Source organism: Lineus longissimus, chromosome 17, assembly GCF_910592395.1.
Source record: "Lineus longissimus chromosome 17, tnLinLong1.2, whole genome shotgun sequence".
Classification (NCBI taxonomy): Eukaryota; Metazoa; Nemertea; class Pilidiophora; order Heteronemertea; family Lineidae; genus Lineus; species Lineus longissimus.
Genome location: NC_088324.1, coordinates 15,949,294 through 15,963,778, shown reverse-complemented (window position 1 = coordinate 15,963,778; position 14,485 = coordinate 15,949,294). Strand labels below are relative to the sequence as shown.

At 44.8% G+C, this 14,485-nt stretch overlaps 1 protein-coding gene across 3 annotated transcripts in view; it reads right to left on the bottom strand.

Annotated features, from left to right (window-relative positions):
- LOC135501729 (uncharacterized) overlaps positions 1 to 14,485 on the bottom strand; it is a 48,245-nt gene continuing 33,760 nt past the window's right edge. For 2 of the 3 annotated variants that reach the window (XM_064793980.1, XM_064793982.1), the window contains exons 3-14: positions 14,176 to 14,416; positions 8,994 to 9,161; positions 8,043 to 8,243; positions 6,001 to 6,125; positions 5,442 to 5,623; positions 5,036 to 5,192; positions 4,632 to 4,709; positions 4,228 to 4,376; positions 2,743 to 4,023; positions 2,323 to 2,504; positions 1,897 to 1,988; positions 1 to 1,367 (exon numbers count right to left, since the gene is read on the bottom strand). In XM_064793980.1, coding sequence (XP_064650050.1) covers positions 1,201 to 1,367; positions 1,897 to 1,988; positions 2,323 to 2,504; positions 2,743 to 4,023; positions 4,228 to 4,376; positions 4,632 to 4,709; positions 5,036 to 5,192; positions 5,442 to 5,623; positions 6,001 to 6,125; positions 8,043 to 8,243; positions 8,994 to 9,161; positions 14,176 to 14,416 — 3,023 coding nt within the window. In that variant the 3' untranslated portion in view covers positions 1 to 1,200. Of the gene's footprint in view, positions 1,368 to 1,896; positions 1,989 to 2,322; positions 2,505 to 2,742; positions 4,024 to 4,227; positions 4,377 to 4,631; positions 4,710 to 5,035; positions 5,193 to 5,441; positions 5,624 to 6,000; positions 6,126 to 8,042; positions 8,244 to 8,993; positions 9,162 to 13,570; positions 13,804 to 14,175; positions 14,417 to 14,485 lie in introns of those variants that run through there. The other variant, XM_064793983.1, reaches the window with a different exon arrangement.

Here is a 14,485-nt window from a genome sequence, read left to right as displayed (position 1 = left end):
TACAGCAGCTTTCTGGTATAATTGTTACGGACAGTTATATATTTACATGACACGCAAGCAGTTTGCAGTTCCGCAGAACAGCGGTCTATATAGCCAAGTGGCCTCACTTCTTAATTAAAGAATTTAATTTTAAAAAAGTAATCTGCTTGCCAATTTTAGATATTCCCCCAACTCAACTCAAATATGAAAACGCTCAAGAAACGATTGGCTCACATGTGACGGATATTGTTTACTTAAAGTTTGAGCCATAAAAAATATGTAGTTGGCCCATATACTGAAGATCTGACAGACATGAACATTGCTAAGTTAGTCTAAGTGTGGTCCAATAGGCGATATGACGTCCTTGATGCCTGGATACGAGGATTTCATCACATAGGTAAGACAATATACTCAAAAGGCTAGCAGTACAATTACATCCCATTGTCGGATAATCTAGACAAAAAATGAACACATGTTAAAAGTCAACACTCGTGCATGATACTTCCGAGGTTAAAAGCTGCACACCTTCCCGAACTACACTTTGTTCATTCAGCTTCGTAAAACGATTATTTATAACCACCACATCATGCATCAATGTATATAGAAGATCAGCTATCGCATCGTCTAAACCAGTCACTCCTCGCTGCTACTGCAAATGGGGTCTCGCGTAGCCCCGACGTTTTTACCCAGCGGAAACACGCGAGAAGTACCGACCAAAAACACCTGTTGGCAGACACACCATTCCGAAAATTCTCACAGAAGCTCTCGTATATTATAGGTATGAAGTCACATATCTACGCCATATTCCATGACTTATGCGGAGCGAGTCATTTCGGTGAAGATCCTAATCTTCGAGTCAGTCCAGCATAATATCACGGTGGATCACAGCCTTTTTCCTCTTAAACAAAAATAACGTCTTCACGTCGCCATATCTGAAAAACGCTCGGCCCCGGTGTTTGTTTTCATATATCAATGTCTCCTACCAATGGGGCTATAAACCTCACAAGAAATCGCCTCTCGGAGTTCTGGCGATTTCACTCAGAAAACACGGGTGCAGTTGAGCAAATTGTCTTCTAACCTTGAAGACTGAGAATCTCAAAGAAACATCGACTTAAAGCGAAATTCTGTGAAATGACTTTACTGCGCTAACCACTCCTGAAATGGACTACAGTAGCCTTTTACACTCTTCCTCGCACGCCAGAATATTCTTCATCCAACATTTTATCCTGCCAAACCATTCTTCGTTGAATATTTCGAATGTTTGTGATCAGACACACTGTCTCTCTTGATGAATCGTTTGTAGATATAGAGTGTGACGGCATCCAGCAGTTCACATAGGGTCAATACACTGGCGCCAACGAATAGGCCCATGGACCCACCGATGTCACCTGCAAAAGGAGAAAACACGTTTACAGTCAGTCAAAGGTCCTCTATCAGCCGATCAAGCACCACAATCACAGGTGTATCCATCTGCGTTATGTCAAAGCTTGATCAAAGCCGCGCAACATAAACAAACACGGAATATTTCTTGACAAGAGCACTTAGAAGACTACCAATCGATGTTGGATAGTTTTCATCCGTATCGGTTTATCCGGATGGGCACGCCAAAGATGTCACTCCGCTCTTGACACTGGATTTCTAAAGACATCCTATAGATATCCGTCGACAACGCTGGTGATTGTTAGATTTCTCGGTCATCCAATCACCAACTGATCGCTCTAGTCGTTGCTGAACTACGGTGTTATGCGAGTCGATCGTCAACCACTAGTCCACAAGGAAATTCCTCCATAGAGAGGATGGCTGGACCATGAAGTTGCCGCCGTCTCTTATACTTGGGAGTATCATGAAGCTTACACAAGTGGAGGGAAACCGCGGGCCAACATGTCTGCTTCAGAGGAGTACGATGTGTATACTTACTGATGAGCGCAAACTGATCATAAGCAGGCTGCTGCTCGATCAGCTCATACGACATTTCACGGAAGAAGATGTCGAGACTCAAGAAGTTATCGCTGAAAGATTAGAAAGGTCTTCTTCAATATCGAGACACAAGACGTCTCCCTTTCTGTGGTATTCCTGTATTCAAATCCGTCTGCGCTAGACATCAACCAGATCAACAATAAACCTGATCTGTCTGGGTTGCAGGTGCCTGCGTGGCGGACGCGCGTTGTCGGGAAGCTGAGCAATGTCAATACATTGATGGTCAAGATTGTCAGAAACATGCACCTCTCGGCTCTTCAGCGTTTAATGTTCACCTCACAAACCAAAACCTAATGGTAAGGGCATACGATTCTCTTAACAATGTGTTTAGACTCTCACCAAAAGAGTCAAAGATATCGTACTCACGTATAGAAGGCAGCGTCAATATTGCCATTATCCAGATAGCCTGTGAACCCTTTGGTCACTTTGTAGAGAGAGTCTAAGAACATGGTGTCTTTGCTACCTATTGTCTCATTCAGGTAGCGGTCGATATCAAACCTCAGCGCGTTATAGCGATTATCAAACTGTGTGCAACTCGGGGAAGTGTCCTGCAATAAAACGTAGATTCCATTCGTTATGCAATGGAAGCCTTCTGAGGAGGCTGAGTGGCCGACAGGGATTGCCGAAAGCAGAATCTGGCCGGGGTTAATTCTGGTGATATTGTCCAATCAGTGGATTGCTGGTTGCTCATTTACAATTAACCAATCAGAAGGCTCTATTTGAGAGTTCCGGTCAATTCTGCTTTTGGAAATGAGTGAATAGGGAACCTCTGCAGACCAAACTTACGTTTAACAAATCAGTACAAGGTATCCCCAGGTAGTTGTAGAAAGCTTCGTCGATCTGCGCCTTGTTGAGATCAGCCAGGTCCTCAATGGCGGGCGCCAAGACCGACTTCTTGAAGATGTTATAATACTTCAGATACCGGGCGATAAGAGAGCGAAACTGTAGCTTTATCGTCTTGAAGTAGGTGTTGAAGTCTGCAATCTTAATTGTCATGCCCTGGCTCGTGAAATGCTTGGCGATATCTGTTTTGCCTGGAGTCTGGTGCTCGAGGTATCCTCTGATGATAGACAAGGACGCGTTGAACGAACTGTATTCGCTTTTCTGTTCTTTTGCGCTGTTGATGATGATGTCGCCGGGTTCGGACAGGTCTTCCCTGACCCCAGTCGCGTCGAAGGTCCGGATCTTATCCTGGTAGATCCGCTCAGTCCTGGTGGCACTGTCCGCCACTTTATAGAACACATCCTGAACCGCGGAGACTTGGAACGCATGGAACTCGGTGACTGCCGCCGTTAGGGAGTCAAGGGAAATGTTGATCTTCTTCGGTTCGTACTGGTAGCTTCCGTATGCAGTTGAAACCGCAACGTCTAACGCATTCAATGTATCTGTGATATACGAGAGGGAGGCTTCCATGTCCTTGAAGTTCTGCTTTGCCTTCTCCGAGGAGACGGCCTCCTTCAGTAGGTTCGTCGGAATCAATCCCAGTCTAGTTTTGTTGACCGTATCAGCATACGGGACGAGGGGAAAGCCAGTTTCGTAGGCGTGGATGATACGTTTTATTTCCTCACGTGACCTTTTTACTGCGTTTTGTTTTGACGCCACCAAGTTCGACGCATGCTCATACCAACGTTTCCGCACGGTCTCACGCAATGCTGGATCATTACTGTTCGTGAAGTTAGCAAGCGCTACGATATCTGCGCGCACGTCTTCCGCATATCTCGCGATATTCAACGAGACCTCGTCCAAGGTGTGTTCCTTGACGATCTGCACTCCCCTTGCAAACAGCTGTTCCACGAGTTCTCGCCTTTCCCTGAAGTAACCTGCGATCTTTTCCGTGTACCTGCCCAGTCCGCCAGCCATGTTAGCAACATTCCTGTATCCTTGGAAACCAAACATTCTTGTCTTTGAAATAAGGTCGTTGCCCCAGAATGTCCCAGAATCCTCTGCGGTGAGGAAATGCTCCACTTGTGCCGCTGCATCTATCAGGGTGTTGAGTAGTTTGAAGTCCTTGGTCAGGGTCCGCTTGTCCGTGGCGCTCACAGTATCCCTGGCCTTGGTGTAGCGGGCCTGGAACAGAAAGCAATTGTTGGTGATGGCGTAGTTGGAAGAGTGCAGGACTATTGACAACGTGGTAGTGTCTCTTCCGAGATATCTGCTCACTCCGCGCAAGAATTCGATGACTATTGAGTGCAGTTTTGCAGCTGCCCCAGGGTCACTCTGGGACCTCGAAGCGCTTTGAGCAGAGTTGGAAAAGCTGATTTGTGTACCTACCAGGAGAGTGGCATGGTCTAGCTCAGCCAGGTTTCTGTCCACATCGAAGTTCGAGGTCTTTAGATATGAGAAGTTTGGTTGGTAGAAAACAGAGTTACAGGGAGACTCGCACTTTGAACAGTTGGCGGCAGCGTGCTCGGTGGAGATGCCTGTTCGGAAAGAAGGAGACTTGAAGTTTATGATAAGAAACAGTTCATGATGTATTAAATGTAAGATGACCACGCTATCCATGTGTATGACAATGTTGTTGGGAGTTTCAAAGTCAATAAACGAACTGTACGATGGGGGAACGAACATGGTGCAATGATGTTGGTAAACTTCAAACTCTGTACAGATCGCCTGATCTCCAAGCAGTGCAGCGCAGGGAGCTACGTCGCACATCATGGTGAGCGAGAGAAGCTTACCTATGGAGGGCATTTGAAAATGTTCTGAGTGTTTCTCGTAGCATTCGAGTGTCTGCTTGATCGTACAGATGGGGATAGCTACAATGGAAAATAAATCAGTAGAAATGGCCTGTCTGAAAGTTGGCGGCAACAAGAGGTCTACTATGGTAATAACCAATGACACTATAGACTTGACTCTTGGTTAAAGTGCTGTACCAAGAATCATGCCTTGACCTGAACCTTGTCTGGAACCCAGCTGCGTGCTCGACCCGTGGAGATCCATGGCAGTGATAGGCCTAGTTGTGGTGAAGCACTTTGATACAGACCCTGGCAAAGTGCTATGTAAATCCGCTATCACTATCATGATGACTCTACCTACTCAGTATCGAGCCTCACTGAGATTTGATTCTTATTATGAGACTTACTGTCTGATCTCCACAGCGAAGACTGTCTACAGCCACACCTGGCGATGAAATCCACAGCTTGGCAATCCTTCTTACAAGCCATTTCAGTGTATTTAGAGTAATATTGGAGTTCCTCCTGTTTGGTACAGTTGCCATGTGGTTTGGGGAGTCGGTCCATCTATGAAAGGACAAGGAAGGGTAAATATGAGCGAGAAAATGGTCAGCTATTCCTACTCGAAACCAGAAACTGCATGGAGAGCCACACCAAGGAAGGAAGGGGGAGCTGTCAAGTCATATTGTCAGGTATTCACCACACACACGACAGCGACTCTCGTTCTCTGATCAACACCATGACACGATGAGGTCACCATCGGGACCTTGAAGTTGGAATAGAGTAAGATGGTCACTCTAGCCAGGCAACGCTTACCACGGTGACTGTCGTCCCCACAAAGGTCCGAGTCCCTGGTGCCACACCCTGACCTAAGTAGGTCACCATTGGTACTTCGCGGTTGGAATAGAGTAAGATCTTCAAACCTGCCGAGTCATGCTCTCCTAACATGTACTCGTATTGCTCAATGTTAAGGACGAGTTGTAGGCCATGTTCCGTTCCTGAAAACAGTCATAAATTGAACCGAAATCATAACAAGTCTTTGTTTTTGATTGAGGAATTAGGTCTACAGCTTGTTATCAATACTAAGAGTAAGCCTCTCTTCTTTTGCAACAGTCTGAATCTCTCGAGGCATTTGCTGTGACTGAGGGACTGTTGGTACCATTTCGCCCGAAACGCATTAAATAAAGTCTCCAATCATCTCCAAACCTACTGGCATGATTGACCATTCACAAGATAGCTCTTGATGAGCCCTTCACAATGGTTCCATTTATAAACCTATTGACATGACCATTCGTTGGACAGCTCTTGATGAGCTCTTTCTGATGGTACAACCCGTGTTGCAGAAGATGAAAAATATGCCTAAAATGATCTTAACCTGCACCAGACGCCAGCCTTGCTTTGCTATCATCCTCGGCACCGTTGAATTCAAAGCATATACCATGGTCTGTCAATGTGATCTCAAAGTCGTCAGGACTGCAGCTCATACGGTTCCACTTACAACTGCAAATACACAAGTTGAGTTGAAATTGTTGAAGGTAACATTGAAGATGCCAGTTAAAGAACGTGGTCAACCAGCAGTGCCACTGTTTTTCTCCATCTCGAGAATGTACTTGTACTTGGCATGGGAGCCTGTGATGCAATAGAGGATAGGTCCTAGCAACGTACTGCAGATCAAGTCTACTTAATGACCGTTAAGACAGACAAAGCCTCAATCTTCTCTGAGATAATTTGAGTGGTATTATCACAAAGTTTCGTATCAGTGTAGCTACCAGCCTGAGGCTGGTTACTCTAACGTAGCTACTTACTACTTCCTTAATGCGACATGGTGGTTAAGACCACCAGAAGCGCGCGTTCGGGATGATCCGATCTGCCGCACCGATCCATTAACGTCAATCAATGTTTCCTAACACAGGAATATCTCGCTCCGTGTTATTAATCCTTCTATCACTGTCATCACAAGTTAGTCTTGTCTTTCAGCATTTGGCCTAATCAGCAGCTAGCACAATCAGGCTTAATAAACAATCAGAGTGTGATCCGCAATTGACCAACCGTAGGCGGATCGAGCCATTTCATTGTATCACGCTCATCAACTACATCCAAAATACCAAGGAACAGCCGCTATGCCGGAGGAGGCTCGGCCATCATCAAGGACCAACTTTATGGTGACCGAGACGAACTAAGACAGACGACAGCATTCCTCACCTAAACAGGGCTGTCGAGTTAGGACTAAGAACTAAGGTCGGTTAAAGAGTGATGCGTTGAACTGTCTACGGTGGACAGAGATGGCACAGGCCGATCATCGGGCGATTACAATGAAATACACGTAGCTAGATTGGCCTTGGATCGGTTCTTCGAGGACCATTGCCTAACGGCTCACTTTTATCTCACGGTATGATCAAGCATATCTCGTTTAAATTCACCTAATTGCGTTTTTCTTGACAGTTCACAACTAATGCATCTTCATCAGATGTTAAGAATGTGTCCGCATTATGGACTCGCATCATCAGAGCGGAGTAATCAAGGCACTTTGAGAAAATTGTCACCACTTAATACGTCATCGTCAACAAATTAAGCTGAAGCATTCACGGGGCATTACTGCATATTTGACACAAATACAGATAGTGTCTTGAGGCAAAGCACGCCTTTTAAAAAGTATTACTTGGTAGCTACCGAAGTCTCTCGACGAGAAAATGATCTTATGACAAGCAAAAACAAACAAGCATGAGCGCGGTTGGATATCAGGAACTGTTTACGTGACGTTTTTAAAATGGCCGCATTATCAATTTCCAGTCGCGTTTCCTAGTTTTTTTACGTTCTGTAGCGTCTTTTCAATCACTCTAAGATGGACTTATCAAAAACATGTGTCATCAGTGTCATCAAATAAATGATGTAGCTAAGAGTCCTCCTCATCTTATGAGGCCGAGATGAAAGGGAAGTGAGTCGATGATTACCAAGGAAAGATTACATTAAATGAATGCATAACGCGGGTATGATCAGATCTCTTTGAAGTGTGTCAAACGACTTTGCAATTTTATCAGGACTTTCACGATTATATCCATACATCTGGCATTACAAACCAATCAAGCCAAGTCGCATCAGAGGTTTTCTCAAGTCGTATCGTATTGGCCAATCAGCAATCCACGATGCTGCCTCTGCGGGATGGTCTCATCATGAACCAATCAAAATGGGGCATTTTTGAAAGCGCTGCAGTCAAATTTGCTTGAGGAAAGTAGTAGATACTGGGGTGTTGAACAAGAATTAGCTGAAAGGAACTTGTCTACTTTCAAAAAGGCAACATTTTCGCTGGCAAATTACCAGAGTCCCGGGCGAGAGTATGTTTGTATATAAAACAACGATTCGCCAAAAAAGCCTGAAAGAAATAAAAAATAGAAAAGACGCAAGTTTCTATCATATTACCTCACAATCATGTCTTCTTTCCGGTGTGCCAGTTCAAAATACAGATTATCTAATGTGAGATCCAACTCACACGGACAACCGTTGGGGTGCGCCGTCCTGTCGCACTTACGGCAGGTGTCCAAGAGGCGAGAGAGGTTCAACTTCTGGCCGTACAGGTCATTGATGAGGGCGCGTCGGTCGTTCTTCACAGCCTCCGTAATTCTGGAAGAAGAGGCATGACAAGATATTCTTCGAATTCACTGGGCGGCGGCCATGTTGTTTGCATGGCAGAAAATGCATCAGCCTCTGTTTAAAACCAAGAGGAACGCAGATGCAGATGGCGGGTGAATTCAACCATCTAAAGACTGGTCCTGCGAAGTAGCAATAGAATGGATTTTCTAAAGAGTTAATCAATCGAGACTCAATTCCACGATCAAAAAGTGTATCTGTAATCGATAGTTTTGATAACAGTGTTTTTGTATTTCCTCTCCATTATCTTGTGAAAACTCAAATACTAAAATTAGAAAGTACGTTTAAAGAAAGAAAGTGATGAATAGTTCAATCTGAAGCAACAAACTTCTCTTATCTCCTATTTTTAATTTACAAGGTATCATATAGGCCTACATGCGTTTTGATGGAGCCGATGGTGCTTTGTAATTACAACTTTAGCACCTTTAGCATGGATCGACTTCTTGTGGCTGCTGTTGGGAACTGGATAGGTTTTCAACAATATTTACATATTCATGAACATCTCTGTGTAGATCTCGTCAAAGCTTCCTTTCACGGTCGGGATTTTTTCTATCCTCAGCAAAATATATACATGGGCTTAGTCGTCCAAACAAGTTATGTCACAAACTTGGCTTCATCAGTTCTTCCCCGACCTCGAACTCCATGCGGCAATTCGAACCATCCGCCGATGTGGCTCGCCTTTGACATATATCTGTATTGAAAAATCGGGCTCTGATGACTTACTTGAATTCATTCTGATTACAAATGGCGATGACGGGAAACTTCATGGAATGGTTAAAGTTAACCTCCACCTTGACATTGTATGGGTTGCTGTAGAAATACGTGATGCGGTCCACCACTTGTACGACGAGGATGCAGACGGCAGCGAGGAACGCTAGCAGCCAGAAACCTCTGCAAATATACGACGAAGAGAGCGTTATAAAACATATGAAGGTGTTGGGGAAAGACGGCGGTCAGGTGAAACTTTTTTCAAGTTCGAGAGCTTTGGTAAAAGCAGCCAGGAGTGTCCCGAGAGAGCACCAACTGATCGGCAAACTCTGTCTGAACTCCACCACGTTCGACCTGACCCAGGATCGAAGCCGGTCTATCGTTTTTGAGTGCTTCTGTTCCTCGCCAGGAAAACGGGCGGGTGTTCTCCAAAAAGGTCATTGGGAACGGTAACAAGACACGTGTAAGTGTCAGAGAGACGATAATGTAGTCATGAGCCGGTCCCACGGTGCCAGAGATCACTGAAACAAGATAGCTGCAGTGACGTCTATGACAGACGGTCTCCTCTGGCGCCTTGGTAATGTGAACATAATATCACGCCACCTGTGACATCTGATACAAGGCTTTATCTTGGCAGGGTCGAGTTACTATCCTTTCAGGAAACAAGGAAACTCAATCGCTACACAAAGCGGAGAGGGAATGTGTCAAAGAGAAGGATCCGTCCTTTTACTATTAGATCAGACAAAATATCAGAAGCGTCAAACAAATCCTCTGATATACTTCGTCTGATCTGTGAGCAGCGATACTGGCGATGGATTGCTACAAGGACAGAGAAAAAACTTTTAGTGACGGTCAGTATAGTATCAGCTTCTACAAAATCAATATTTGTTACAGGGCACTTCAGAGGAAAGATGTCCTCAGCACTCTTGTCCGAGAATATCATCAAATAGGTTCATCAAAAAGGGCACGCAGGGAGTGAGAACAACATTCACCAAATACAGACACAACTTCATAACACAAATTGCAATGACATTGCTATCTAGAATGGCCAGGAGTCCAATGACCTCGGGAGAGAACGCCAGAGTGCATTATCAAAACTCGCGTTTCATTAGTCACAAGTACAGAGGCGGAAACTTTTGCCTCCAACAAGACTTCATACCCAGTATATTCGCTTTCTAACTGTGATCGGACTGAGTGCACTGTCACTCCCATCTCCCTATCGAACGATCCAGCTAGAAACCCGTCCTACCTAATTGGCCAAGCTTATAGGGGTCGGTCAGTATAATTGTATGTCAAGTCCATCTCCGATTGCCTTCTAATCAAGAAGTCATGAATATGATCTACCGAAAGGCTTGGGATTTTGACCCCAAGACTGAACATCGCTACCCCTCGGCTGATAATGCGAGGTTTGTTGGAGATTCCCAACCTTCAATTCGCAAGTCTCCTCAAGCAAGAATAAGAGACGTGCGCCCAGGTATTGGCCAATCAGTGCAGCCTGAAGGTCCCTTTGGCCATGCTTTCAGAGCCGATCAAGCATGAAAGCAATCTTTTGATTGGCCGATACCTGAACGAGGGTCTCATACAGCGATTCTTGCTTGAGAATATGACGATTGGACAGTTTTTCTGTCCATCAGTAATATCGAAGCTCATTACAAGCCATGTCTATATTCTCTTTTCATATTTTCCAAATTACCAAAGCTACTGTAGATACATTCGATTAAACGATTTAAGTAGAATGACCCTCCGATATTTCTTCTCTTGTCAACAACATATGAAGCCACTTAACAAAGATGGGGCTGCAGCTTACTTTGTGTCCGGCGCCTTAGAACCAGGGGTGTTTACAAAGGCATTGATTAATTGTATCGAAAGTAGTTGGTGCAAATATTTACAGCTGGTCATCCATCATAAAGCTGCATTATTGATACTAAATTATGTTTATTAGGAAGCCAGTCTCTAGGATAACGGCCGGATGCTTCCCCGTCGTGATCATTTGGAATGAGCAAACCCAAAGGCTGTATTTTTCAGTACGGAACTCGGAAATGGTATCTAGAGGCCTGAGCCACCACCGCGGCTCTTTCAAACATCATTGTCTCAGTCTGTACGCAGGAACTCTGAAATGGTATCTAGAGGCCTGAGCCACCACCGCGGCTCTTTCAAACATCATTGTCTCAGTCTGTACGCAGGAACTCGGAAATGGTATCTAGAGGCCTGAGCCACCACCGCGGCTCTTTCAAACATCATTGTCTCAGTCTGTACGCAGGAACTCGGAAGTGGTATCTAGAGGCCTGAGCCACCACCGCGGCTCTTTCAAACATCATTGTCTCAATCTGTACGCAGGAACTCGGAAGTGGTATCTAGAGGCCTGAGCCACCACCGCGGCTCTTTCAAACATCATTGTCACAGTCTGTACGCAGGAACTCGGAAGTGGTATCTAGAGGCCTGAGCCACCACCGCGGCTCTTTCAAACATCATTGTCACAGTCTGTACGCAGGAACTCGGAAGTGGTATCTAGAGGCCTGAGCCACCACCGCGGCTCTTTCAAACATCATTGTCTCAGTCTGAACGCAGGTGTTTTGACGTTTACAATTTGAGTATAATTTCACATGCTTGAACGATACCAAAAGATCTTATCAATACCTTCACGGGAAGAAGTCTACCAGATCTCGAGATTTCTACAGAAGATTCCGACTCTTGGGTTAAATGAGGATGAGTCTGGGATGAGTTTTTATAATCAAGAAGATATACTTAATCTATTAGATTGAATACCGTGTGTAAACTGCGCTTTAATTAAATGAAAAACGTTCGATGGTTTTGCCAGCAGCTGATAGAGATGTATTGGTATTTTTATGTCCGATGTAACCAAACCATCCGTAGTTGGTCTATGAGAAACACCTGGCTTCGGGTTATACAAGGGATGTATCGGCATTGGACTAAAGTGAATTTCGCAGGACCTACATTGTAGCCTGCTACAGGGGTCTCTGGTTCACCGAGAGTACAATACAATTATGGTTAGCGCGACTGCCAAAGATGGAAAAAAGACTCTTCTCTCATGCTACAATAACTATATCATCACTCCCTGTTGACAAATCATCAACATTTTACTGCTGTAATCGAATCGACCTTATCCGCTTTATGCCCCCCTGCCATCCTGATAGATTACTACCAATATCTTAAACATTGGATTTGGAATAACAAGACAGCCTCGTAAAATTAAATAGAGAAAATAAAAAAAATCGGTTTTGCCTCCGTGGAGTGATTTGGTGGAGCTTTCTTTCAGTGTGTTAGGAAAATACTGCATCATAAGTTTAGTTGAAGGAAAAATAGGCATGCAAGGCGATAATAACCAGGGCGTCTTTGCTTCACCAACTATAAGATGGGGTCGACCACGATTTGTACCAGCTAATGATATCACGTCTTGGTGTGTCAGCAGTGAGAACTGTCTGGTCGGCAACATCCGGAGAAGTCCCAAGGCAATAGATCAAGAGCGGCGAACTATCTTCTCGGTATTCTCTCCGGCGATTAGTCTCGCCCAAGCTGCAAGGCATGGGGTTCGAGTCCCGGGCTATTCGGGCTAAAAACCCGGCTCTTTACGTCCATCCGATGGGAAACTAAACCGTTGTCCGTTGTATCATGTGTCTATGTCAGGGCAATCTAAGACTCTGCACAGGTGGACAGTAGCGAGTTGTGGCCGCGGGCTTCTACTCGCACGCCTACTCTCTCGGCCACCAGGCCACCTTTCACCATAACCATTAACCCGGGCTTACGGATGCGGTGTGTTTCATTTTTTTGGTTGTCCAACTGTTTTCCGTGGGGACCTGACACACTGGCTCCGAGATTGTTGATGACCGCCAATGTTTGTGATGTTCTTGGCCGCGTGACTCTCGCGCAGTAAAGTCAATTTATCCCTGCAGCTCTCGAGTCCGGCAATGATTAGAGGAACACCAAGGCAGTCACGAAGATGGCCACAGATTTGGCCATCAAATGAAAAGTTGTACTTTGATGTTGTGGGTTCTCTAAAACTTCTCTTAAGCTAAATGAATTACTCCCCAAAGATTTTGAATACTAATGGTGAAATACATTTTGAAGACGAGGACCATATGGTTGACGCAGGGTTCTCGACTCAATATTTGTAATGCTCATTGACTTTATATGGTGCCTTTCTTATTCCATCTCAAGCTTACGGTGAAATACATTAGGATGATGGGGCACCTTGGGAAGGTTTTTAAGATTATGAGTCTGGCACCTGTCCATTCGTGATTAGGTCACGTGATTTAATCTTCCGCGACAGGACCAGGCCTCTTTATGTCAAAAGCAGATGCATGAATAAAGGTACAGGTTTCTGGATCATAATTGCGAATGAGAATCTGCTCTCATTGTTCCATCTCGACCCTCAATGTATTGACATTGCTAAACTTCCAGACAACGCGCGTCATAATGGGCGGAGGCTACGGAGGAAATACCGCTGCATGTTCAGTATGCATAGTTCGTGCAATGACAATTCATATAGACATTCTGTTGCGCAACATCAGCAGTAAGTCCTAATGGTACCAGTACAAACTTTCCAAGAGCCCTCAGAGATCGAAATTACCTACCTCCTAAACCAAAACGAATCCTTCATCCAAATGAAGCGGATCCCATGACAGGTGGTCGCTTGGGTCAAGTCGATCATCATTTTAGCGAACATGGTGGACACCTTTCTCTTAATCCAGGCAGTACAAAAGCACAACACTTCTTGAAGTGTTTCGGAAAACTTGACAAAAAACCTCAATTCCGGTCACAGTAGCATGAGCTCTAAAACAGCGGCTAACTTCAATGCAACTGTTCATTAAAGCGGTTAACCTGTTAGGTTTAAGAACGTCTTCAGGAATCTGACCACCATTAGCTTGACGTCACGATCTCAAAGAACCCTATTGGTGATTTGTGATATAGAAATCAATGCCCTTTTATCACGTTTTTTATCTGACAGATTCGCTCATCCTGAGGCTATAACACACCTCCAACACGTGTCGACCAACTGTTCTGATTTCAGCTTTGGTCTTTTCGCAGCTGGGTGTTGATCTCAACCTGTCTCACCGTTGATCTACCTTGTAATAGGAAGACATGATAAGTCGTTGGCTCTTCGCCTACTTCACTAACATAGTTTTATTGTATTTTGCAGACAAATGTTCATGTAGAGGCCTACGAACCAGTCACCTACCTTCTAAATAAAAACGACCCCTTCTGGCAAATAAAGCGTACTCCATGACATGTCGTCGTCTGCGTGAAAGCCAGCATAGTTTTTGCAAAGGTGGCGCTGCTGTAGTCCTTCCGCTTGACCTTTGGCGCCGCGCCGCCATTGACTCCGTTTGAGACGGGCGAGTCTAAAATAGTGCCCGACCCGGAAATCGGGCTCATGACGAGTTCGTTCTGTTTTCCGTTGGACATCATTTTTGCTTTATCTGAAACGATCAAAATATCAATATAATAAGTTCGCGTGATATTGTTTTAACAAATATATCGAAACTGAT